The 24,747-nt window shown below is 44.1% G+C and overlaps 3 protein-coding genes across 3 annotated transcripts; 1 reads left to right on the top strand and 2 right to left on the bottom strand.

Annotated features, from left to right (window-relative positions):
- Window positions 1-660: 660 nt before the first annotated feature.
- On the bottom strand, window positions 661-5,705 carry ftcdnl1 (formiminotransferase cyclodeaminase N-terminal like 1). Its single transcript, XM_070838147.1, has 6 exons — window positions 5,557-5,705; window positions 4,650-4,768; window positions 4,451-4,546; window positions 3,812-3,967; window positions 2,616-2,804; window positions 661-1,859 (listed from the first exon to the last, which is right to left on the bottom strand). The coding sequence occupies exons 2-6, from the start codon at window positions 4,762-4,764 to the stop codon at window positions 1,423-1,425; spliced, it is 993 nt and encodes a 330-aa protein (XP_070694248.1). The 5' UTR covers window positions 4,765-4,768; window positions 5,557-5,705; the 3' UTR covers window positions 661-1,422.
- Window positions 5,706-6,343: 638 nt separating this feature from the next.
- Window positions 6,344-11,804, top strand: c10h2orf69 (chromosome 10 C2orf69 homolog). Its single transcript, XM_070837616.1, has 3 exons — window positions 6,344-6,998; window positions 8,819-9,057; window positions 9,592-11,804. Exons 1-3 carry the CDS (start codon window positions 6,699-6,701, stop codon window positions 10,067-10,069), a joined length of 1,017 nt encoding a protein of 338 aa, XP_070693717.1. The 5' UTR covers window positions 6,344-6,698; the 3' UTR covers window positions 10,070-11,804.
- On the bottom strand, window positions 11,794-22,317 carry stk17b (serine/threonine kinase 17b (apoptosis-inducing)). The gene is made up of 7 exons (XM_070837615.1): window positions 21,741-22,317; window positions 19,019-19,231; window positions 17,973-18,111; window positions 17,094-17,220; window positions 16,660-16,708; window positions 16,026-16,205; window positions 11,794-15,198 (listed from the first exon to the last, which is right to left on the bottom strand). The coding sequence occupies exons 1-7, from the start codon at window positions 21,860-21,862 to the stop codon at window positions 14,961-14,963; spliced, it is 1,068 nt and encodes a 355-aa protein (XP_070693716.1). The 5' UTR covers window positions 21,863-22,317; the 3' UTR covers window positions 11,794-14,960.
- Window positions 22,318-24,747: the final 2,430 nt, after the last annotated feature.

Genomic DNA, 24,747 nt, shown 5'->3' with positions numbered 1-24,747 from the left:
TTCTAGTATGGAGGACGGTATGCCGGTTTGGGCTTTGGTCTTAAAAACACCAAAATCTCTTTTTCTGCAAGTGTCAGATTTGGAAGGTGCTGAGCAGACAGGTGTGTTAAAAGGATGTGGAAATATTCGCTTCAGTTTAACCTGATTCCCTCGTGAAAATTAATACCAAGGTAAAAATATTTATTAGATCATTTATTTAATATTGTATTTTCTAGTAAAAGGCCATTCAAAAGTTTTAAATTAAGTGAAATGCACTGAACGATCAGTTCAAGTATCCAGTTAAAACTGAATAACAAGTCGGACCAACAGAGTGCAAAAACACTCTGACATCTGGGACCCATTCCTCACGCACCTTGGCGAGAGCAAAAGCTAAGGGACTGAGCGAGTTGACCCCTTATCCCTGCGTTCATCGCGCACACACACACATCTCAGCAGCACCATGATGTAGCACTGGCAATGTGTGTATATTTATTTATTATTTTTCTCATTTAATTAGATTTACGTCCTTAGGGTTTTTGTTTTTTTTTCCTTTCTTGTATGTCTGTCTTCGTCTGTGCAGAGCCTGTTCACTTTGTTCTTCTCTGCTTTGTTCAAAAATGAAAAAATTGAAAATAAAATATTGAAAAAAAAACCAAACTGAATAACAAGTGCATCCCCAATGCTATAAACGATTAAAGGAGCATTACACGTAAACACTTAAATTAACTGTTAACAGGTAAGGTGCTATAGGCTGGGGAAAGCGAGTTTGGTCTTCAAAAAATGGTGTTTTATTTGCCATATATAGACAGAAACACAAGAGCAAAAATTCATCTGTGTGTTTGTCTGCTCCAATGAAGCTGCAAACATTAGCATTCCCGGCTGACTAGCTTCAGTAGTAAACTAGCATTGCTTCCAATGCTGAGGGGCACATCATTAGCTAACATTAGCTTACTGAGTGGGATTGTGACAGGTTTCATTAGTCCCTGCTGAAGGCCGGAGCACACGAACAATAGCTGCTCTGTCTTGATCTTTATTTGATTTGGGGAAGTTTACACTCCACAAACAACAGCAAAACATGTCCGAGGCCTCTTATTTCCATTACTTTCATGTCTTTTTGTGTGAGACCTATAACTTAAACCTCTGTATTTTAGTATTATATGATGTCCAGCCATCATATTTGGCCTTTAAAGTCCAGTCAGCTGCAGATAGAGTTTTCAACCAACACACACTGCAGCAGTTAGTATTTGTTAATTAGCTAACTCTGGCTAACTAACAACTGTGACTAGCTGATGCAAGAAATGAGAAATCCAACGACTTTTGACTCAAACATGACAGAATTCTGAGCAAATCTGCCACTAAAGCTGAACTGAGGGCTCGACAGGGTTAGCAATGATGGCAGAAGTGGCCAATTTTTGCTTAAGGTTTCGCTGGTTTTGGCGAGTATCACATGCGGATCCTGTGCCGCTGCTTCCAGAACTCAGCAATCCCCTGAGACAGTGCTAACTCTGCCAGGCCCCCGCACTCACGTGGGGTGAACCCCACCAGTGCGGTGCCTTTTACGCCAACGCCATGCCTCCCCGCCAGCTCTGCGACCCTCGCCGTGATGAGGGAAGCAGGAGCATGACAGTATGGCTCGCCGTCGATCCTGAAAGACGGCCACGGTTCACCTGCGGTCGTCTGACAGGGTGAATCCCCCTTCACACTCTCCACGTTACAGGCAATCTCCACAGCACCTTCATGTGGCAAAGCCAGCACCTGCACCCCGGGCAGGCCCCCCGGGGTCGACTCCCTGATAGCTGCGGCGATGCTGCGTCCCATGGCGATGTCCTCGGTGTCGATGGTCACGTTGCAGTTCATCACGTATGGACTGGCCCCAACGCCTGCAGGACATCAGCCAGATCAGACATGTTGGACTTTGTCTTTTGTTTTCTCTGTGAGACCCTGTGTACCTTCAAGGGATAGTTGGGATGGTTTTTGGACAAGAGTGACAAGAGTGCTCGCAGAGATCCTAAGCAATGTACTGCTACAGAAGGGGTGAGCAGACAAATGAATTTTAGCCAAAAATAAAAGGCACACCTAACAAAATAAACCAATAAATATAGAAGATCAACAACAGTTCAAGTGTATGCTATATTTACAATATTTTCACTTCACATCGCTTCACATTGCCATCAGATGGCCCTTTGTGAAGGGGAACTTAAGCCACTGCATTGCAAAAATGCTCTCCTCAAAGCCACCAGACTCCATTGAAAAAATGTGTAATTTTCATGAACATTGTTCTGCCGACCCCATCCACAGCAGTACATGGCTTAGTGTCTGTGTGGGCACTGTCTGCTTCTCCAAACTAGGGATACGCTGACCACAATCTACTGTACGTGATGTGCTAACTACTGATAAGTACCTCATAATATAAGTACACCACTTAGCAATTGTAAAGGCAGCCTGTCCTGGTATTTGTGTGCAGGTTTATTGCTGCCATTGCATCTTTGTTTTGTAAATATCGAGCCAAAGTCACCTGCCATGTCTAATCCTGGCAAAGAGACACTCTAACCTTCCTTTCAGGCTCAAATATTTACCCACAGAAGCGTGTCTGGAACAGCAATTTTAGCCTCCACTGTCCGCCCGCTGTGGCTCACCTGTGAGGCCAAATCGTGTCTGTGGCTGCGGCCCCATGTCGGGCCTGATCGGCGGCAAGTCTGGCATCTTCTTGAACCAGCCCATCTCCTTCCTCCTCTGCGCCAGCCCCCGCTGAAGGGGGGAGTCGGCCCAGCCAAACAGGAAGGCGCTGGTGCCCTGGACCCGCTCTGTGAGTCCCAGAGCCACAGCTGTGGCCCAGCAAGAGCACAGACACGTTAGCTCACCAGCAAACGGAGCGCATGTCATCACATGCACAAACACACGAGAGCAATGAGAGCGTGACAGACAAAACACACCGGAGGGGGTGTAGTTCAGACAAAAGGGAAAGATACGGACACATGCACCACTTATTACATGCATGCATAAATACAGTGCTTGTTAGTGAGTTTTCCAATTATTATGCTGCAATCACATCACACAGATTAGAATATAGAGTGCACACTTTAGGCATGCGGCCACATGCTGGGCTACTGCTCATTATCAGCAAGACACATGATAAGAAGTCATCCAGCAAGCTGTGAAACTAATCAACAGCACTGGAAGCTGAGAAGATGCCACATCATCAGCAAGTACACACATTCCTATAGACACTATGGATGAGCTCACTGCAATAAGTATGTCAGGGGGGATATATATAGGCAGTTTTTGATCATTTCTTAACTACTGTGGCATCATAAACTAAGAATGGTAAATGGTCTGTATTTGTATAGCACCTTTCTAGTCATTTCAACTACTCAAAGCGCTTTTACATCATTCACACATCATTCACATCCAATTTGGAGGAGCTTGCCTCAGGAGCAAGTTGGGGTTCAGTAGGACACTTTGACCCATAGGAGCTGGGGATCGAACCCCACGAGCCACTCTACCGCTCAGCCACAGCCAAAGTCAAAGTCAGTTAAATTCAACCTACAGCTGCCTGCCGCAAAGGCAAAATTGCAATTTCAAGTCCCATCTAGCGTAGGATGCACCATCCCCCACCCCAGTGCGCAAACACTGGATGTTCATTTTATTTGAGCCGCTGAATAGAGTCAAAACATGCTCATCTCTTTCCTGAGCAGGTGCTGGACAAAAAAAAACAAACTGAAAGCTAATGAACACGTACAATATGGGATCAACTCAACCGACAGGGACGTATCTCTAAGTGCACTCACACACACACACACACACACACACACACACACAAATGGCATCTCACCCCGAGCCTCTTTAGCACAGTCCTCCACTCCTACCTCCTCCCCCAGGGGGTAGATGGGTATGAGGTCAACAGCACCCATACATGGGTGGACCCCCATGTGAGCGCGCATGTCAATCAGCCCACAGGCTTTCTCGCATGCAGACAGAACCGCCTCCTCTGGAATGCAACAAACATCACACGAAACAACACATGAAACACTCTGTCAAAGCAAAGTCTGCAGAAATTTGAATGAATGGAACACGATACAAATGAAAGATTTAGGAATTTTTTTGCAAATGAAGCTGATGTGTTTGTCTGAGGAGTGAGTGTCGGACACCTCGACGGCTTTGTCTGCATTGTCACAAGGTTGTGTTTGGGATAAGCATTAAATAAGATAAACTTTTCACTATGATCTCTGCCAGGAAAATGTTCATCCTCTTTTTTTTTTTTTTTTTTTTTGTGTTTAAATCCCTGACAAAGCTTATTAAAGCCTCCCCCCCACCTCCCAGAGGATTGGGGAGCAGGGGACTGAATCCCTGCTGTAGACAAACTGCCACATCAAGCAGCTGACTCCTCTCTTCCCTCAGGAGCAGGAGAGAGTGTGTAAAATACGTCTCCAAAGGTGATATTTCACCACAAATGTAAAGGTTCAGCACTTACTGATAGAGTCGATGCCGGCCACAATGGTGATGACAGAGCGGTTGTAGTCATGGTCATTAAAGATGTTCAGCACCGTGGTCCCCTCTCTTCTCACACCTGATGTATGATCATTATGAAAAGGGACAAAGTTAAAATGACGCGTTAGATAAGGTGTCTCAGTGTAACCTGACTGTTTGCAGAGTGATGGAGGACTTCTTGCCTTCTGTGTCGTATAAAGCTGCCTTGGCCACAGACTCCACCAGGTCTTTCCTGCGAGCCTCGGACACGTTGAGAAGACAAGCCACCAGTCTTCTGCCCACAGAACCTGAGGCCATGTTCCTGCAACGGCCATAATCTAGTCTTAGTTTGCAGCTTAAAGTGCAGGACTGAAATATGAAGCGCACTGACCACACTCAAGATGAAGAAATAACCGTTTACCAGGAGCCAAGATAATGAATGAATGAGTGCATAGAAATAAACGTTCCAGTGAGGCAACTTAACTGTCTGCAAGCAAATAGACTCTATAGTGCTCATGTTTCTCTCTTACAGCCTCACTTGCTCTGGCGTCAGTAGTTAAAATCAGCTTCTGTTGCACACTTCGGGTAAATATTTCTGAATTTGATGACTCCTCTCTGCTTATGCTGCTGTTTTAGCTTCAACATTTACCACTATCACCACCAACAAAAGCTCATTTCTGTGTATGAATTTTTTTTGCTTTTCTGTTAGTCATTGTATCATTTGTACTATCAGTGATTGTCTTTAATGATGATGCCATCTACAGTTAGTTTGCGGAGCTGCCCTTTACTACAAGAGCAATAAAGCAGCAGAATCTTTGCCCTTTTCTCACTAAACATCACAATCATGACATTAACTGTTGCCAGAGGTTTGCAGCTCCAGGCAGACACAGACAAAAGTGCATGACAACATGCCCAGGAAATATAAGGTGAAGTATGTTTTAGAGTCTGGATTACCTCACTGAAGTGAGTCTGACGGTTTAGTGCTTTAGCTGTTCAATATGGCAAACATAACACTGAGTATGTGGCTCCTGTCTGCAGTTACAGAACATGTTCAAAGTCCAAGCTGCAGTCAAAAACATGGAAGAGCACCTGAAATAAAATGTGGCATACTTGCCTTATACTGAATGCTCTTTCAGCATTGACATGTGCAGTGAATTCTCTGATGTTGTACCACTGGGAAACTGCGGGATTCAGTGAATTCTGAAAGTTTCTGTCCTGACTTTAGTGGATCTGCTGCCATGAGAGCGCGTCCAGACCAACCAAGCTGCACTCAAAGAGACTTTAGCATGTGTGGACAAGGATGAGGGAGTTGTGTGCAAGATGGTTCACCCCGGTTTCCATCCTGCTGGTAACATTTGTTTCCGTTTTCACCCCGTGACGTAGATAGCATGATCCTGTAACTTCTCTTTACTATGCATGTGTGTGTGTGTGTGTGTGTGTGTGTGTGTGTGTGTGTTTACTGTTGTGCAGATTTTCACAAGAATATTATGTTACTATGCATCATTTTAGAAATCAGTCAAGCCAAACTATCACCAGATCTGCCTCAGTGGTAAATATTATTATTAATTATAAACGGTTTTAATGAAATTGATAAATGTTTGACATATTATTTTGAAATGGATTCTGGAATAAATATCAAATCAGATTAAGCTGTTGTTTATTTACTCCAGAATCAATATACTTTACACATTTATTTCCTGGGTTTATTTTAATTTCACGCTGCTAATCTTATTTTTCTATCATTTAATAATGAATGCAGTCCTTTCTGAATGTAATTCCCTACTTAAATGTGTCCATCCTTGCCTGATTCAAGGGTCTAATCAAAAACGGATGTACATAGCAGTGCGTCATCTCGCCACATTTCAAATATCTCTGGCGTCAGAAGAATGAGACATGCGCACTGTGGGTTGCTGACTGATGCGGCGTGTGTTTGATAAACAGCGCCTCTTCGTGGACAACAAAAAGACCGCAGACTGTCAGAATAAATAAATAAATAGTGATAGTGTCTCTTCTGAAACTGCTAAAATGTGACACGGAAGACGGGTACAGTAGCGTGGAATGGCAAACATGCCAGCAACAGGCACGTAGAGGCGACTTGTTCCGACGTTAGCTGCAGATAATGATGCTGCGTTATTGGCAGAGGCTGTCCGCACTGGGCTGACGCTAGCTAATGCTAACCTAGCTGACAGCAGCACCATGGAGTGACCGCTCTGGAGGAGAAAACGCCAAATCATTTTCTTATTTTAGAGTCCATGCTAGCCGCCCGAGCAGTTGCAGCGGGCTTCGCTCTAACAACCGTGGCCGAAACGATGACCTCCGTGGCAGCGACGACGTCCTCCGAGTCCCGCGGGCTGCATTTATCAGCCAGCCGGGATGCGCGCTGCGGGAGCCCGCGGCAGAGGCTCCAGAAGCTGCTGGCCGTGCCCGGAGACAACCCGAGCCTGGCGAACGACCTGCTGCTGCTCCGGCCCGATGCGGACGGTCACGCTGCTTCAGAGACACCGGAGAAGAGCAGGAACAGGCATGTGGTGTTTTTCCACGGGGATATTCAGGTGAGTGTGATTGAACACATGCAGTGTGTTGATCTGGGAGGGGTCTCAGGTTATCCACGGGGCCGACAGGAGGATGATGACTGGCCTTAATGGGATGATCCCCAGCCTGACAGCCACAGTACACCTGACGAAGGTGTTTGTGATCTCAGTTGTCTGACTGTGTTTCTTTTCTGTTTGAATCACTTCTATAAATGCTAAACGCCATTCACTGAGTAATGATCATGTATTTTGCAGGTGTCACGTGTTTTTTACTGCTTGTACTCAGCACATGACACCCCATGGGTGCCATTAAAGGTTATCAGCAGACTGGGCTCTCTTTTGCTTTACTGCTTCCTATAAACAACTCAAAGGAAACATCTGTATGTCACGGTATACACATTTGGGCGTGAGCAGTATTGTTTCCAGCATTAGCAGCAGAGTATGTAGTTAATTCTGCACAAATTATAGGTGGATGTTGACATTACACACAAATCTGCAACTAATAACTCACACAGGATTGAAATCAGTTGGTCCATGAGAGGTTTTTAACACATGAGGGCAGATATTTGACCCCGTCCGACACACTTGGCTGCTCTCAGCTACATTGATATCAAGTTGAGTTTATTTATACAGTGTGGGCCTTTATCAGTAAACAACACTGAGGAGAGCTTAGTAATTCATCAGCACCAAGCAAAAGCGTATCAAGCAGAGGACACTGCACTGAGACACAAAGACAGCTTGACTACTTATCCTGATCGGAGGCCCCAGTGTATAGAGGTATGGTGCACTTCCTGTTGGCGTATTTATGCCACCTTTTGGCTGTGAGGCAGATCAGCAGAGGGTGATCTGACTGAAAACTGAGCATAGACTGACCTGAGGTAGACTACACTTCCCAGAACACCACTGTGCAAAGAGTTTATGGGGAAGTGATTGACAATAACACACTGTAATAACACATAGCCTGCTGTAGTGAGGCTGCCATGACACGGGCACATGTGTGAATACAAACACGCTCAGTAAATCAGACTAGATTTTTAGATTAAGAAGAAACCGTCAGGCGTTGGTCATATGCTGCAACGCGTGTTTGACAACTGAGATGAGACTAACAAAGCCCTTGAAGCCTGGCATGAGAGCAAATCCCTCTTATCAGAAAACACAACATTAATAATAACAACAATAATTGGATAAAACGGCATCCTGGTGCAAGTATGCCTGATATATTGTATTCTTAATACCTGCTGTCATACATGCTGCCCTGATGCGTTCATGTGTTTCTAGTGCCCCGTCCATCTATTCACTGTCCTCATCAGGCATCTTTCCAAGCAAGCGTCACTGTTCCCACAGAGCGCGAGTGTTTGCGAGGAGACGTTTGCATGCGCGGGATGCTGTCGCCATGATGTTTCCATGTAAATAAAATGAAGGAGGTCATTGTGATGAGGACCACACAGTCTGACCGCAGCACACTGAGAAGATGCTGCTGATGGAACTAATGAAGTGTGTCAAAGACGGACTGCTGTGTGTGTGTGTGTGGTTTTCACTCAGACTCACCATGGCTGGTATCAGGACAGGATGGAGGGAACGTCATTTCTGCAAACATCGTTTTCTTCCTTCCTTCTGCAACATTTCATTTTGCAAAGCTGCGTACTCTAAACACCATGAACATGTTGACTGAAAGCTCATTTTAGGCAGACTGTGGGCTCTAGAGATGTGTGGAGCTGTGTATTCTCACACACAAACTGATGCAGAGTGACAGTACCTGTGTATCGTATTTTCCTCTTGTTCCAGTGTGTAAAAGTTGCGTCCTACAGATTTAAGGAACCTCTTTGCGTGTGTTTGTGCAGAACTTCCAGGAGGAGATGGCCCTGCAGCCGGAGGGATCCCAGTGGCTGTCCTGGAGCCTGGAGCAGGTCGCCCTCATCCTGGGCCGCCGCTTCCCTGACCGCCACGTGTGGGTGGTCAGAGCGTCCCGCATGTATCTCCACAAGTTCAGCTGCTACCACAACTTTGTGGAGAGCAACATGTTCGGGGCGCCCGAGCACTTGCCGTACCAACCTGATTTTGGAGCTTTTCACCACCTCAGGTTTGTTTTGTTTTTTTTATTCTTCTTCTTTGATCAGTGTGTAGCCAAAAACCAGCTGCTTGTGCGACCCAGAATAGTGAAGTCAGCATTATAAAACTAAGACAGGCCTAAAAGATGCTACTGCAGAGTTGGGTGATAAATACATACATCTGGCACACGTCATGAGATCAATTGTTATTATAGAGTAAATATTGATTATTGTAGCTTACAGTCAAGAGGGTGTCTTAAGTCTAGCTAGTGTACAAAATGATAGAAACACCTTACAGTACAGCAGCCTCAGGTCGCTTTTAAACACATAAAATAGTGCTTTTCTCACCTTCCACTAATGCTGACATTTACATATTGAACATTTCGCGGCTTGCTTGTGTCGCTGCCTTTGTAATTGTCATTTACAGGAGCTGCTGTCTGAATTCTTGGTGCATACGTTGTAAAGCAGCCAAACAGACATCACCTCTGTCAGACAACAGTAGGAGCTTTACCGTCCTATCGTACTGTCGACCTTGCTCTGAGTCTGAACAGCATTTCTGATCGCAGGGCCCTGCTGAGTCACGGCATGGAGCGAGCCAACCTACCAAACGCCCTCCAGCCCCAGGGAGGCACCGACAGCGTCCCCCCTGGGTTCTCACTGGCGCTGGTGGGCTTCAGCAAAGGCTGCGTGGTGCTGAACCAGATGGTGTACGAGCTGGCAGGGGCCCGCGCCGACCCGCGGATGTCGCACTTCGTCAAACGCATCTCGGACATGTACTGGCTGGACGGCGGGCACCCAGGAGGCAGTGAGACCTGGGTGACCGACAAGCGGGTGCTGAGGGAACTCGCGTCCAGCGGGGTGTCGATTCACGCCCACGTGACCCCCTACGAGGTGTGTGACCCGATGCGGGCCTGGGTGGGCCGCGAGCACGGACACTTCGTTAAGACCCTGGAGGAGTTCGGGGCCTGCCCAAGTAAGAAGCTGCACTTTGAGCACGAGCCCCCCTCCATCGAGAACCACTTCAGGGTCATCCAGGAGTTCTGAGTTTGGTGTCTGAGCTGATCACCGGAACCTCACGGAGCGCTTTAGATTATTTCTTAAGAATACAGAGTGAGTGTCTTATTCGCTAGTCTTACCTCATTTTTCTGATTTAAGGGCTCAGAGTTCAGAGCATGTGACAGATGCTGGCGTGTTGTTCTTTCTGCTGTTAAATGCACTTGTTTCTAGTTTGAATGACCCAGGGGCCTTTCCCCTGCCTCCAGAGGAATATGCAGGTATGAAACCGGTCTTCCTGCTTCTTTATTCTTCAGGCTAAATGTAACCTTTTGTAAGGTTACATGTAACCTTGAGCCTGGCTCTAGCTCCGAGTCACTGCAGAGCCGGCGAGTCAGAAACATGAATGACTCATGTTGTTGTTGCTTATGAGGGAATCTCTGGGGTGAGATTAAGTGTAATAGTGTGACTTTGTGTTCTGCCATGGCTTTAAATTTAACATAACATATGTTTGGCTGAAGCAGAACAGCTCCTTACATTCTCTTTATACCTGCACTTGTGTTGAGCTACTTTTAGACACGTTGAATGTCTGAATGTTTGAAGGTGACCCTCCAGAGTCGGGTTCATCGCTCCGTCTCTCAGCAGCGATTCTTGATTGTAGCGTGTTAATTAAGCCAAGAACTTGATCAGAAAGCTAAAAAAAAAAAAAGCTCTTTTGTCATTCCTTCAGTCTGGATTAGCCAATAATAATTTATAAGACTTTTTCATTTATTTAAATGTCAAACGTCAAGTCTCATGGTCCATTTAGTGGGAGCTCTGGAGCTTTTGATCATGTCACATGATTATTTTTGGTCAGTGGAGTTGACCTGCATCTCTGCTGATGAGGATCATGTTAACCTAAAGGTGAGACTTGGCGTGAGGCCAACTGATGTTTTAAAATTTAAGAGTTGACTTTAAAAGTCGATGTTGTTCTAACAACATTCTACTGACACTTTATTTCTTTTCTTTTTTTGCTGTGACATACTGCCTCATTTCATGATCAACTTTTCCTTTGTCTGAATATCTAAAGCATGCTCATGTGTCGTTTTGATTGGATCCTTCTCTTACGACACATTAGACATTTTTCTTTTTACAGTTTACCAAATTACCATAAGATAACATGTTACAGCTGTAATGTTGCAATTAGAAATGTTAAGATGAAATAAGTTGTCAGTATGTATTAACAAGAAGATACACCTTAATTTACTCATCACACACAGTTTACTACAATACTTAAAAATACACATACTTGCTAGTTTTGTGGGAATGTGGCAGCATGTGTATTGATCTTTGTACAGCGTATTCCATTCTGTATCTCTACATAGGCTTACTTGTTATCTTTGCACTGTCGCTGATGGCTGTAACTAATTTTGCTGAATGTAACTTCAAATCATTCCGTTGTGTTTACAACTTGCTGAATGCTGTTTCAAACCCTGGGAGTCTACAGGGACGGTAGATAAGATGAAGGGGATTAGCAAACGCACGGCCAAGCTAACATGCACTAGTTTATATCATCTGCTTGCCAGTTGGTTTACATCGTCACCATGCTGTCCGGTCCCGCAAATGTAACCCAGCGATGGGGAGGATGAAACGGAGGTTTAACAGATTGTTTCAGCTCTCTTGGATCAGCAGGTGGCAGCAGTGTGGGAAAAGTAAAAGGTAGGAAATTGAAACGGATCCTGTTCCACGCTGCATTGACTCTAGACAACAAAGAAGAGATCAAATACTCCATCAGATATTTTCTACAACCTTTAATGAGCGTTTCAGTTTGCTTTGTGATGCTTACATATTAGCCTGCAGTTGATCAGATTACAATACAGATTAAGAGTTTTTTTTTTTTAGTCATTTCAGATGCAATCAGAATGCTCATCCATTAAAAAAATATAAAATGCAAAATAAACATACATCTCTTGAACATTTATTTGCTTGTGCTTGTGTCTGGTTTGACTCTAACCTACAGCATCCTTCAGTGTCGCTGCGCTCACGCAGAGCAAGCAGGAATGTTGGGTGACATCAGTCGCCTGATGTTACTGGTGCTCCACTTCTGGAGCCCAGCCGCTCACACAATGAGCGCCCACACACACACACAGGCCACGGAGTGACTAGCTGCTGAATATAACAGTACAATAGCTGTACAAAATGACTAAATCAACACCACAGCATAAGTCATGTTCAAGTGACACACGGACAATGCCAGCGAACACGAGCCACTTTGTCCAACCCGTTCACGCATCTCGTCATCCTGCAAAGTGAGATCCCTGACGACACTGCACTGATAAACAAGCCCACCTTCTCTTGACGTTAAGCTACTCGTCGAGCCTGGTTTTTTGCAGATGCCGCAGCGACAGCAGAAGAGAAAACTCCACTTGTTCCTGTCAAGTGAGCTTGAGAAATTTAGACGTTAGAAAACTTCCCATTTCAAGTCACATCAGCCTCAAACAATATTATTTCAACACACCGTCACCAGTCTGGAGAGGTATTAGAGAAAGCAGAGTAGACTGACGTCGAAAACACTTATCTCTTGAGATGAAGTAAGATTCAAGCTTATTTCCTTCTACAGTAGCAGAGGAGACACAGTACACTATCACAGATATACTTTGCAGCTGTTTCTGAGAACATTCTTACAATCTGCTAACTGTGTGAGATGAAAACCTCTTACAGTGTGGTGTTCCAGTTTTTAAGGATGACAGCATAGAGATGAGAGCATGGCCGTGGCTGGAGACGGCCATCCCCCACACAAAGGCCATTGTACCAGCTGCTGACAACAAACACACACAATGTGGTCTTATTCAGTTTGGCACCTCGAAAACAAATAGAGGAATGTTTTGCTGGAGGTTAAGAGCAATGAGAGTTGCCAGCGCTGCACTTTAGGAGGAGAGGTGAGGTTTCTTTCTTTTTTTTTTTTTCTATTCAAGTCTAACTTGAACAAAAGATGGCAAATCCTGTGAGTCAATAGCACCTCATGTTTCACATTATACAGCCGTTCTGTCGCGCTTCTCGGGACAAACGCCCGTCTCTTTCTACCACGACGCTCAAGTCGTCATTCCCACTTTCTCATCGCTCAAAAAAAAGCCTTTCACGCCAACATATCTGAACACTCAACATCACCACTTAAAGGAACAGTTCGACACTCATTCCACCAAAAATGTCGCACTCTTCCTTTAAATGCTTCTTTCAACACCGACCCGTTTCCAACTCCATCACATTTAATCATCTTCCTTCCTGACGAAGACCATCCGACTCATCTCATCTTTACTTCCCAGTGCCGCCTTCAAACTAGTCCTTTTGTCATCCCGATTCATGGCAGTCAAACTTTTCCACTCCTCACTCATTACACTGTCACCACAAAGGCATCCTCTTCTTTTAAATAACACCGTAATCCTCCTCAATCTCCAGTCTCCCACCACAACCTCAACGCTTCCTTTTAAGACACATGACGTGAGCACATTATTTACATAAAAATATAAAGTATTAAGTCCAGCACATAAATAATAATAATAATAATAACGACAGGCCTATAAGAATAACATTAAGAATACAAAACGAAGTGAGCAGAGAGTGAGCAGCATGCCCTGAGATGAAAACAACAGGAATACAGGACTTCAGGCACCCTGACCCAAGAGGACTAGAGCAGCTTTTAATGAAAGCACACTGAATGGCTTTGGTGAGGGACTGAAAGACGTAGTGAACCTCTGACATTCACACTTTCATAAATAGCTCCGGTTTTGCTAATCAGTCCACTACATGTGCTTATGAAGTAAGTGCCCCGGCCATGTTTGTCCTCTGCCAGCTAACAAAGAGGAACTTAGAGCTCGGTGAGGAAATCCTTTGAGTAAGTGCGGGTGTGGCATGAGAACGACTGCGTGACTCACTGGGTTTTTTTGGGGGGAGTTACAGTTCTAAGTTTCTATCTTGTTAGAAACGTAAACAAGGATAGCATGAATAGTGTGATTCTTTGCTCATTTGAAGCCTTTCTGTCGAAGCAGTAATAACCCAGACACAAGATTGCCACTAAATGTGGCAGCCTTTCACTTTGGAAGGGGGCTACGCCAAGGTTGGAGTTATTCTAAAACCCTGAGCTCAGCTGAGACACGAACAGGTTGACTGTGAGGGAACATTTAAGGAATGTAATATACATGTGTGCACCTCTGTCCTTCTGCTGGCTGTTTTTAAAGTCAGAGTGCAGCTTGGACGTGCAGGGTGTTTTCTGAACTCTTCATTACAATGGTGACAAGAAATGTTCCCAAACAGAGAGACCCAAAAAGGTTTTTCTCATCATGCAGCTGTTCAGCCGTCCCTGACCTTTTCGCAAGATGCAAATAAGGACATTATCACACTTCCTCATTGCAGAGGTGTGTATCTCCTTATGACACACTTCTGCTGAAGCACGAGTGCAGTTAAGTAGTAACTGGTGCTGGTGACGAAGAACACCTAACTTCAGTCTTTAAGGCAGAGTGCTATCAGCTTATGAGAAAATATATTTAAAATGCATGAGAGAAGTATTGCATAGATTTCCCTAAAAATACTCCAAACTAGCCTTCATCGGTACAACTAAACACTCAGATGGGCTTTTGCAGCCCAATACCAGAGACTTTAACAGTGAAAGGTATTAAATACTTTAGGTTAAACGCACTGCATTAATTAAGACAAACTGTACAATTTTCACACTTTTCAACAGCGATGGATCAGTGATCTCAAAATTTTGCTGGTTATCTTTGGTCGAGTGTGGTCGAACTTGGAATTATGAAAATTTAGTGGAATATGAACACATCCTTAGTACTTTTGAGTGGTGGGCAGCAGACAGCTGGTTTTCTGGAGGCTTAAAAAGGATTTAAAAGCTCAGAGGAAGACGAGGGTGCCGCTGCCTTACACTTCAGTTCCTCCCCTTTTGTGTTTTACTCTCTCAAAAGTCGCCGTCTCCAGCAGCGAGCGTTTCCTCGTCGAAGCGGAACCTTTTAGCGTGAGAGTGTGGTGACTCCAGGAAGTTCTCCTTGTCTTCGGGGTCTTCGGCTGGGGCTGCCCACTTGGTGCCGGAGCTCCTTTCGCGGACGGTGCGGGTGGTGGCGGGGTCCGGGCTCAGACAGAACTGCTGCTGCCACAGCCAGGGGTGGCTCATACACTCTGCAGCGCTGGGCCGGTCCCTGCGGTCAAAGCACAACAGACAGGACTTAGAATCCAACGCTGTCGGCGAGGCAGCCTGGACACACCGGACAAGAATAAGTGAACCTGGATTTTCATAGTGCATTCATATGCTGGTGATTTTTCTGATCATCTGATGAATCATTTGGTCCGTAAAACATCAGAAAATTGTAAAAACAAAATGCCAGTCTCACTTCTTCCTAGATTCAAAGGTGACATCTTTAACTTCCTTGTTTTGTCTGGCCAATAGTCCAGCTTACTATAAACTATGATGAGGAAGAGAAGCAAAGCTGCACATCTGAGCAGCTTGAGCCATCAGATGTTTGCCTTATTTATCACAATTGTCTAAACAGTTGCAAATTAACTTTCTGTTGACCAACGAAGAGATAATCAACAAGATATTTCAGCTCTGACTGAATGTAAATCTCACCAGAATGTAAAGTAAAACTCATTTTCATTGGTCAATGTAAAACATTCAGGAAATCTTCCCAATTTAGAACAACCAGACTTATTCCTACAGTGTTTACAATCTATAAAAAGATTAGATGATGAGGGAAAAGTCGAAGCTATAAATGGAGGTGGGACACTTGCTATGAACAGCATTGTCCACATTTATCCCTCAGTGTTTTATGGGCTGTTGACTGTGCTGTGTGTGCAGGAAAGAGCAGAACTGGTCTAAAATAAAACATTACGGCCGAGTTTCCTCGTGGAAAACCATCCCTCATCCTTCTGTTTACACCTCTGCGCTAACATTCCATCTTGATTTCATCCGAGTGTGTTTCTATTCCGGGGGAAGTTTGGGGTGAGTCCACACGCCGCCTGTACTCACTCTGGTGTTTTGACCAGCAGCTTGCGGATGAAGTCCACAGCCAGCTCAGACACCTTGGAGAAGGCCTCCCTGCTGTAGTCCACGCTGACCTGGGACACGTTCAGGTACGTCTCCTGTTTGTCGTCACCGGCAAACGGAGACTCGCCTGTCACCAGCATGTAGGCTATAACACCCACACTCCTGAGGAACACACACACACACACATGCAGGAGAAGGTAAAAACACGTGCAGGAGCGCCTGTGGGCTGAACACCTGAGGCCACACAGGGTGGCTGATTTGTGCCTAAATTATTCTATAACAAAGCCCTATTTTCATAATTTGTCCACCACAAACAGGAGAACAAAGTGACAATTAAAATAATGACCCAAACTGTAAACAGCTATTAGCTTCTGCACAGCTACCTTGTGGTTTGTGGCTTTGCAGTCAAACGGATCACCTTCACTTTCCTTTAGCGATCATTTTGTTTGCATCTACAATGAGGGTTTGATAACAACCCGTCTGACAGTTGTGCTGCCGACCCTACCGGACCGCAGTGTAGCAATATCAATGTCCCAATGGAACATTTTCTTTCAGATGACCTCGATAAATACTTCTGAGCATGAAGTCACTGCCGGTCTTGTAAGAATGGACTCACCACAGGTCGGTCGCTGTTGTGATTGGCTCGTAATTCAGGATCTCTGGAGCTGAATGAAGACATGAAAGAAAAACGTCATCAAATACTGCAAGATCGTCTTCTTTATGTTATTCTCATTCGCCCCGACTGATGTTTCAGTTAAGAATTTATGATGTGTTTTTTCATCTACTAATCTGTCTCATCAAAGTACAAAACAACCAAGTTGAAGTCGTGTTGTGTTGTGTTGTGTTTAAAGGCGATGCCATTATCCCTAAGTGTAGTGAAACACATGCTAACGACCAACGCCCTAATGCCATGGAGGTCTTCTCTGAGACCGGGTTAGGTTTCACTCCGGAGGAGATTTTCTGACTCTCACTACCTTTAATGTGGTTATCCCGCTGACATCCTGTCTCATGCCTTTGAGTAATCAGCGCGTTTTATGGACATCACCTTACCCACATATTCGGGTGTGCCAAGAATCTCTCTGAGTTCTCCAACCGCACCCAGTCTGCGTGCCAGGCCAAAGTCTACGATCTTTATGTCTCCTGGAGGAGACAGGCTGGTCAGGAGAATGTTCTGGGGCTGGGAGAGAAACAAAGAGGACACACGGGGTGAGCATCATGTAGAAGTACTGGAAAGATGAGACACACTTATAACCTGACCCCAAAAACTTATTACGTAAAGTTTTTTTTCTTCAGTGTTTTCTTTCCACTCTTAATAACAGAGTTGTTTGCCTTTCTGTGAGTACTTTGAACATGAACGTTTAAGTGCTGAAAATATATTGACCATACCACACTGTGCAAACACCACTATTACTAAACTATTGCACAATTCTCTCTAGAAGAGAAGTTGAGAACGCACAGAACACTTTGTGCTTCTTATGCTTTGTTTACACAAATCACACCAGTTTTTGTGTGTGTTTCCGATGCCAGTTAGAATCTACTGTCCGCTGAAGCAACCGCTCCTGCAACATTCTTCAGCCCAAACTTATATTGGTTTTACTGCGAGTGTATTAAACATGGGGATCCACCCACAACTGTGGCCGGATAACAAAAGCTTGGTTTCACAGTCTGGTGTCAATGTTGCACCAGAAGTGTAAAAATCACTCCTTTTACAATCTGCCCTGGGCGAAGGGTTCTGTTACCACCTATAATTCCAGTTCCGAGCTCAACTGGGTCATGAAAATAGGAAACTGGGGTTTTGAATGCTCAAAACAAGGTAATACACAGCCAAGCACTTAAGGGGGGAAGTCTGTGGTAAACATGTAAAAATAGGTTCCCTCGGCTCCAGCTACACTCATGCATGTGATTGTCTGTGCGTGTGTGTGTGCAGACCTTCAGGTCTAAGTGCACCAGGTTGCTCTGGTGGAGGTGGTGGACTCCCTCCAGCGTTTGCCTGATCAGACGAGTGATCTGGGCCTCTGGCAGCAGCTCCTCAGACACACAGTGGTCAAATATCTCTCCACCTGCCGCGCTGGGCAAAAACAAAAACACACACACACACTGTAAATATACAAATACACACACACACGACTGTTTATGAAATGGTGATCGACTAAAATGTCCAAGGACAGAAATATATGAGGTAACTTTGTGACGTGTGTATGTGATACACTTTCAAGAAGACATATACTGTAGACATGGATTGCAGGGTTGCCTGGTGGTTTTAGTGGCCAACCCATAGCCAGAGGGTTACTGGTTTGATCCTACAAGTCCTGGCAAAGTGTATCTGACCAAGAAAGCAGCCTCCTTTCTGCTAAGTCGCTGTACTGCACTGCAGGTAAGTGAGTTTCAGCAAAGTTGATGCTAAAAAAACGGGTACAAAGTCCTAAAATTGTGCTCAGTTAATCTGATTTTATCACATTTCAGGTTATATTTCAGGTATTTTCCGCTTCTTCAGTTGTCCAGCCTGCCTTACATCAACTTTGCTCTCATGAGGGGATTTAAGTGCCTTGAACAACAAGTATGTGGATGGAAAGTTCCCTTTGAAACAACCGGTGTTTTCTTACGTCCAATCCAGGGCTCACATCTACTTTCTGTTTAGATGGCACTGAGAAACAAGATGAATGATATGTCAGACCAGGAAGGGCAGTTCATTTAAAAAAGATGATGCCTAAGAAGGGGAGGTTCAGCTCCGACTGTACGGTAATTAGGTGACGTGAGCCTTTTAGTCTTGAAAGAAAATGCTGATAAACCTGTTAGGAAGAATGAGAGAGACAAACAGGACTTTGGCCTTCAGCAGGCGTTTACAGGATCACAGCGCTGATGGTGCATGTTTATGGTAGAAACATTTAGCTGGTGTTAGCGCTGCAGACACGTTATGTAATGCACTGTGAATTTAAAAGGGTGAAAGACTGTTACTGCCACTGTTGTCAACTCACTATTCCAGCATTAAGACGATGTCGTGATCCGTCTCGTAAGCGGCGTGCAGGTTGACCACTCGGGCGTTGTTTCGGGCCATCTCCAGGACGGCCATCTCATGAATGACTTCTGCCCGGTGGTCCCGACCTCGCCTTCTCTTCCGTAGGAACTTGGCAGCAAACACTTTCCCCGTGGTCTTCTCCACACAGCGCTTGACCACGGCAAACTTCCCCCTAGGAGGAAGACAGTGGGCATAATGGTTTGGGTGAACCCTTTAGTCAGACAGAGATCAGCTTCATTAACAAAGTAGCCTTCATGAAAAGTGGGATCCTTCAATGAAATGATTCTCTGCTTAACTCATTCATTCATTACCAAAAGGCTTTGGTTTCTAACACCTTTAGTTGGATTTCATTCGAGTCATTTGAGAAAAAGTGCTGTATGTTCTATATAAACAATAAATGCCCTTATGTTCCTCACATAAGAGTGAAGGTACATTTAGTTGCTTTATAATGTTAACTTAGACCACAAACACATTTGCACAATAATTTCAAAATAAAACACAATAAATTATATTAATTAATATATTTCCCATGATTAATGACATACAGTTATCTATAAATGACTGCAGCACTGAGACAATGATGCTAATGCTGGGATTAGATAACAGTTATTCATGCCAGAACATCCTAAATAGCCTGGTACTAATACTGCTGCCATGTCTTGATCATTGGGGTGATTGTACTCAAGACTGGGAAGATAAAAGTGGCTATCTGCCGCCAGATGGTTGATGAATCTGAAAAGCAACAATCCTACACTAAAGAATGATCAAAAGCACGCAGAGCAAATATGGTGTTAGGGACACATAGAATGAATTTAAGTCTGTGGGTTTTAAAAAGGTTTGAAGTTTATCTCCTTAGCTGTGCCTGAACAAGAAGGCTGGCAGGTCAGCGAGCAAACGTTTATCACAAATTATTAACTCTCGGGTTGTCCTGACAACTAGACCTCCCCTCACTGAAAAAAACATTGCTGGCATTTAGCGAGTACTTTAAGCAATTCATAGAACCACAAGACCTTGCAATGACTGTGACAAAAGAGAAAAATCCAAAAATAACAGCAACACCAGAACCCATGAGCGATGATTGTGAAGGTTACAGACCCAGAAGGGCTTCTCTTAAAGAATAGAACAATGGCCCTTAATTGTCCGGCTCCTTTGCAGCACCACAAACCACTTCTACAAGTATTTTCATACACTATTAGCACTCGACACACAAAATGTATTTGTAATGCAGATTAGTCACAGCATGATACACGGAGTTCGGTCATGTTGAACGTTAATGGGCTCTTGTAGTGTGTGGTTGTCTGAGCAACAGAGCAAAATAAAAGTTTCATCCTTGTCGCACGAAATGAGCATTTTAAGACATTGCTTTAGGGTACGGTGACATATGATGCACATTTGAACAGGATACACCGTTGGGTGTTATTTCTGTCTTTTTAGCACTACAGCTGACCAGTCTTCAGTCAGTGTTGCTGTAGAAAAAAACTGATTAATGCTTAACCATTCCATAGGAATAATTGACAGATTACTTGATAATTAATATAACCCATAGCTACAGCCTGAAAAATAACAGGGAAACATAGTGAGACAGATATGTTCCACTGTTAAAGGTCACTATTCATTCATTTAAGACTACGTTGTATCAAAGCGGGGATTTACAAGTCAAAAGTAGAACCAGGGGTCCAGAAAATGTTGCACCTCAAACCTTCCTGTTTTGACAAAGCACACACAAATAAGTGAAGTGGCCTGCACTATTTCTTCTTTCTAAGGTCTGGTTTCCACATGTTCTTGATTCCCTCTTTCAGAGAAAACAGAACTATACAGCCAAGAGCTGCATGACACATCACTTCAGTCAGAGATCAGAGATCCTGCGATATGACCACCAACCATCAGCTGTTGGCATGGCTCACACACGGTGCCAAACACATGACAAAGGTCCACTGCAGCATGATCAGGTCAGGTCTCCTGGCACAGCGAGGCTCGTGTATTTACAGTGGTTAAAGCTTACAGTCCAGAGTCCAAACGCAGTTAGCGTGCATTGAATGACTTAATCTGTGCTATTCATGAGAGCAAATACACAAACTATAGACCAAGCAGACATGAATAATGAATGTATAATAGTATAGCTGCTTAGATAAAGGACATGTCATTAGTCTGAACTGGGCTTAATGTTAAAATCTGTAGTGACAACGTAACTTAGTTCAGTGACCCAGTTTAATCTTATCTCTTAATAAATACAACTGATTATTGTTACACTGGTATTTGTCATTTCCCAAGAATACATTCTATGATACAGGCACAAGCACCAGGTATACAAACAATGACCTAAATTAAAATACTTCAAAGTAGTTTCAGCACCATTGAGTTGAATGTGATAATAAATGGAAATGTATCCTTGATGTTGCACTGATGAGGTTTTCCTATATTACACTGTGCTTATGAGCTATCAGAACAGACATCCTTATAATGCACTGCTGTCTTTACTGTCCTGTTAATATGTCACTTTAAGTTCCTATTTAAACTCCGGATTCATTTCATTTAATAATACAAATGTTACAGGTGATGTGTCCCAGCCCTGAGACATCCTACAGGATAGGTTAACAACGTCTAAGCCTCCTGCAGACAGGAGGAGACCGTCTGGACCTCTCTCGGGGACCCGGGACAGCAGTCACTTCTGTCCGACTCACCTTCCGAGCTCTCCGGTGATCTCATACACACTTTCCATCGGCTCCGCGCTGATCGGGGTCTGAATTTCGCCGAGCAGCCCCGCGGAGAGCCCGCTGCGACTGTCCAGCCGCCTCCGAGACATCTTCCTCTGCCGTAGGTATGAGTCCTGCTGCCAGCTACCCGGCTAGTTACCCGGCTGGAAAGCGAGCCGAACGTCAGCTAAATGAGAGATGGACGACAAAACTAACTCAAGCGGCTAGCTAACATTTACATTTAGCCAGCTTCCCCTTAGCTACATGTTACTGTTAGCTGAGCCGGTGTACGTGCTACTGTTCAGTCTGACCAGCGTCAGTTTACCAACTCCTGTTAGCTCAACTGTCGCTAAATAAGTTAGCTCGGTGCTCAATGTCGCGGGTTCAAAAGTGAGTTACGCCGACTTTTCACGGCTCGAATGAAGACTAGCGGTTAGTTAATAAAATCTACACTTACGACTGATTCTACTTGGGGAATTATCCCACCTGCCGCTGCTGGAAACTATTAAATATCTGAGTTAGTTTGCCCCGAAACTTTCCGATCATTGTCACATCCTTCTGTTTGACACTTTGTGGACACGTCACGGTGCCGCGCATGCGCACTACTGTCATGTTTGAAAACAGCGTCGTTTGTATATTCGAAACGTGAACAGCGTAATCAGGTGTGTAACCATGGTAACCTGTCATCATTTACCGCCTCACTAACGCTATGTGTGAAGACAAGAAACCTATGGATGCGTCTGCTTCAGAGAAAGCAAAAGAGCAATTGTTTAGGGTTGACACAAATAGAGAAATATTCACGGGGTCATAAATCTGAGACAAAATGTCAGCTTGTCTGAGAATTTTGACATGCCCCTCAAAATAATGACTAAATACATTTATCATTTCATAGGAATTCTAACATACTATGTTAAATGATGACTTACAAGAAAAAAAGTCATTACTGAAAGTCTTTACTTTGAGATAGCAAGTCCACTTGATGAGTTACTGCATCTAATTTATGGGATCAAAGATCTAAATTATGAAATGAGCTGAAATTTTATCTCAGAATTTTGGGTTTCTCATATTTTGATGTAAAAAGTCAAACTTTTTCTCAGCATACGTTGTAATTATGGCTCAGTGTGTTATTTTAATGTACAATGAGTATTTTTATTTTTCGTGATTTCTAACATTTCATCTACTTTTTCTTTTCCAGGTGAATCCGTCCACTGTGCACATGTAAATGTATTAACATCTGGCAAAGCATCTGGAGGGCATTGGTAGCTTCACACCGACCTCAGCATCTAATCTGTATAGACTGCAACTTCTCATAGAAGTATGTACAGAGGTAGTTTTATACTGGCCCCTGTAGTCTGTGTGTCGCGGTGGTCCCCAAGTACAGTTTCAGAGGTTGAATGGGTGTGAATAAACAGTCTCCTCCACTCCATCTAGATTCCTCCTGTATGAATGGTGTGTGAATGGGTGTGAGTCATTGTAGTGTTAAAGCACTTTGAGTGTTGGAAAAGACTAGAAAGGCACGATACAAGTACAGTCCATTTACCAGTACCTTTTACTATTCATCTAGTTTCATTCTACTTCCTCCCTTCTTCCTTTTTTACATATTTGCCTGTAAAAAAGTTAAAGTTTAGGAGATGATTGTTTAATCCTGGAGTGTTAGTAGTTACTTGATAATGAAGTGTTTCCTAATTTCCTAACAAGCTGAGTTTTGCAATGCACTATAAAGATAATACATTTTCATTTACTCAATACATTGGTGCAAAACTTTTGTTAATGATAAATAAAGGTCATGTGTAATTAATCAAAATTTGCCATTTGTTCTCTTTTATTACAATCATTGGGGTGAAATGGAGACACACATACAGGAGCTTTGCATAGAGTGGAATTCTGAAAACCGGAGCCGGGTCCTGTCAGAAATGTACTAGGAAAGACAAGAGGAGTGACTGTCTTCATTTGAATGTGAAGCAAGTAATCAATCTTACCAGTCTTCTGCAGCAGAAAAGCCTCATTATGGAAAAGATCAAACTGACCTAGTGAACGTAGATCCTAACGTGAAGTGTTGTTGCCCGTGCCTCAAATCTGCCCCTCAAGCAAACGTGTGATGATCTGTAAGGATTTGGCAGAAGCCAAGAAGTGGGATGTGTTCGTTAGACTGAAATAGAAAGCAGGCCTAATGGTTGACTTTGCAAGCCCCAAACCTTTGGTACATTCGGTGCAAAATATATATTTATACACACAACAGGACAGACATACATATACATTTATATACAAAGAGACAAACAGGACCGCACACATGGTACACGTACATGTGCTCTCACGTTTCACAAAATCAAAACAGCCCTATTGATTCATCACTGATTCATGAGCAATGGACCATCACCATCGACCTATTACTAAGATAGGCAGACACGCACATGTGAAAGAAACAACATTTTTGAAACATGCTGCCGAGATACTCGCCATTACACTGTCATAGAGAAGACATACTATTGCATTCACACGTTGTCCATTCCCAAGAGCTGAAACTTAGCGACCAAAGCACCTGCTCCTTACACCCTGTTCCCATGAGCCTGACACTCAAGGTATGACAGTGCCTGGTGAGCATAAGGCCGCATGCCTCAAGTGAGCGCCACAGCCAAAGTGACACAACTTTACCAGCTCCCTCACCCCTTTGTCTGAATGGGTAGCGATATCCTCATGCAAAAAAGCTAGTAAGGACAGTGTGTTGCACTATTTCAGCATGCAATATCGAGCTATAACACAACGCCATCTAGGGGTTTCTGCACCAGCACAGCTCACAGAGCTGACTGGGAAGATCCCGCATGCAGTATTGGACTGGGAGGGGGGGGCTGGAATGTGAAAGTCTGCCTCCACATCTCGCATCGCATGTGGGGCTCTCTAGCACTATTCCAGCTCCTGTGGTTTAGCTCCGACAGGACTCTGTACAGTAGGTGTAATTTTGCATGCACCCCATAGAAAACGAGTATGTGTGTGTGTG

This window comes from Pempheris klunzingeri, chromosome 10 (genome assembly GCF_042242105.1).
Source record: "Pempheris klunzingeri isolate RE-2024b chromosome 10, fPemKlu1.hap1, whole genome shotgun sequence".
NCBI lineage: Eukaryota > Metazoa > Chordata > Actinopteri > Acropomatiformes > Pempheridae > Pempheris > Pempheris klunzingeri.
Note: the sequence above shows the minus strand (reverse complement) of the source record. Positions and strands in the feature narration are given on the sequence as shown.

What these genes read in the sequence shown, in the direction of transcription:
- ftcdnl1 (XM_070838147.1), bottom strand. Translation starts at nt 4,764, where the DNA reads ATGGCCTCAGGTTCTGTGGGCAGAAGACTGGTGGCTTGTCTTCTCAAC. An exon ending in AGCTTTATACGACACAGAAG is followed by an intron (nt 4,547 to 4,649) that starts GCAAGAAGTCCT and finishes ATCATACATCAG; the next exon opens with GTGTGAGAAGAGAGGGGACC. An exon ending in CTGTGCTAAAGAGGCTCGGG is followed by an intron (nt 2,805 to 3,811) that starts GTGAGATGCCAT and finishes GCTGGGCCACAG; the next exon opens with CTGTGGCTCTGGGACTCACA.
- c10h2orf69 (XM_070837616.1), top strand. Translation starts at nt 6,699, where the DNA reads ATGCTAGCCGCCCGAGCAGTTGCAGCGGGCTTCGCTCTAACAACCGTG. An exon ending in TTTTCCACGGGGATATTCAG is followed by an intron (nt 6,999 to 8,818) that starts GTGAGTGTGATT and finishes GTGTTTGTGCAG; the next exon opens with AACTTCCAGGAGGAGATGGC. An exon ending in GGAGCTTTTCACCACCTCAG is followed by an intron (nt 9,058 to 9,591) that starts GTTTGTTTTGTT and finishes TTCTGATCGCAG; the next exon opens with GGCCCTGCTGAGTCACGGCA.
- stk17b (XM_070837615.1), bottom strand. Translation starts at nt 21,862, where the DNA reads ATGTCTCGGAGGCGGCTGGACAGTCGCAGCGGGCTCTCCGCGGGGCTG. An exon ending in ATCACCGGAGAGCTCGGAAG is followed by an intron (nt 19,232 to 21,740) that starts GTGAGTCGGACA and finishes TCTTCCTCCTAG; the next exon opens with GGGGAAGTTTGCCGTGGTCA. An exon ending in ATCGTCTTAATGCTGGAATA is followed by an intron (nt 18,112 to 19,018) that starts GTGAGTTGACAA and finishes GTTTTTGCCCAG; the next exon opens with CGCGGCAGGTGGAGAGATAT.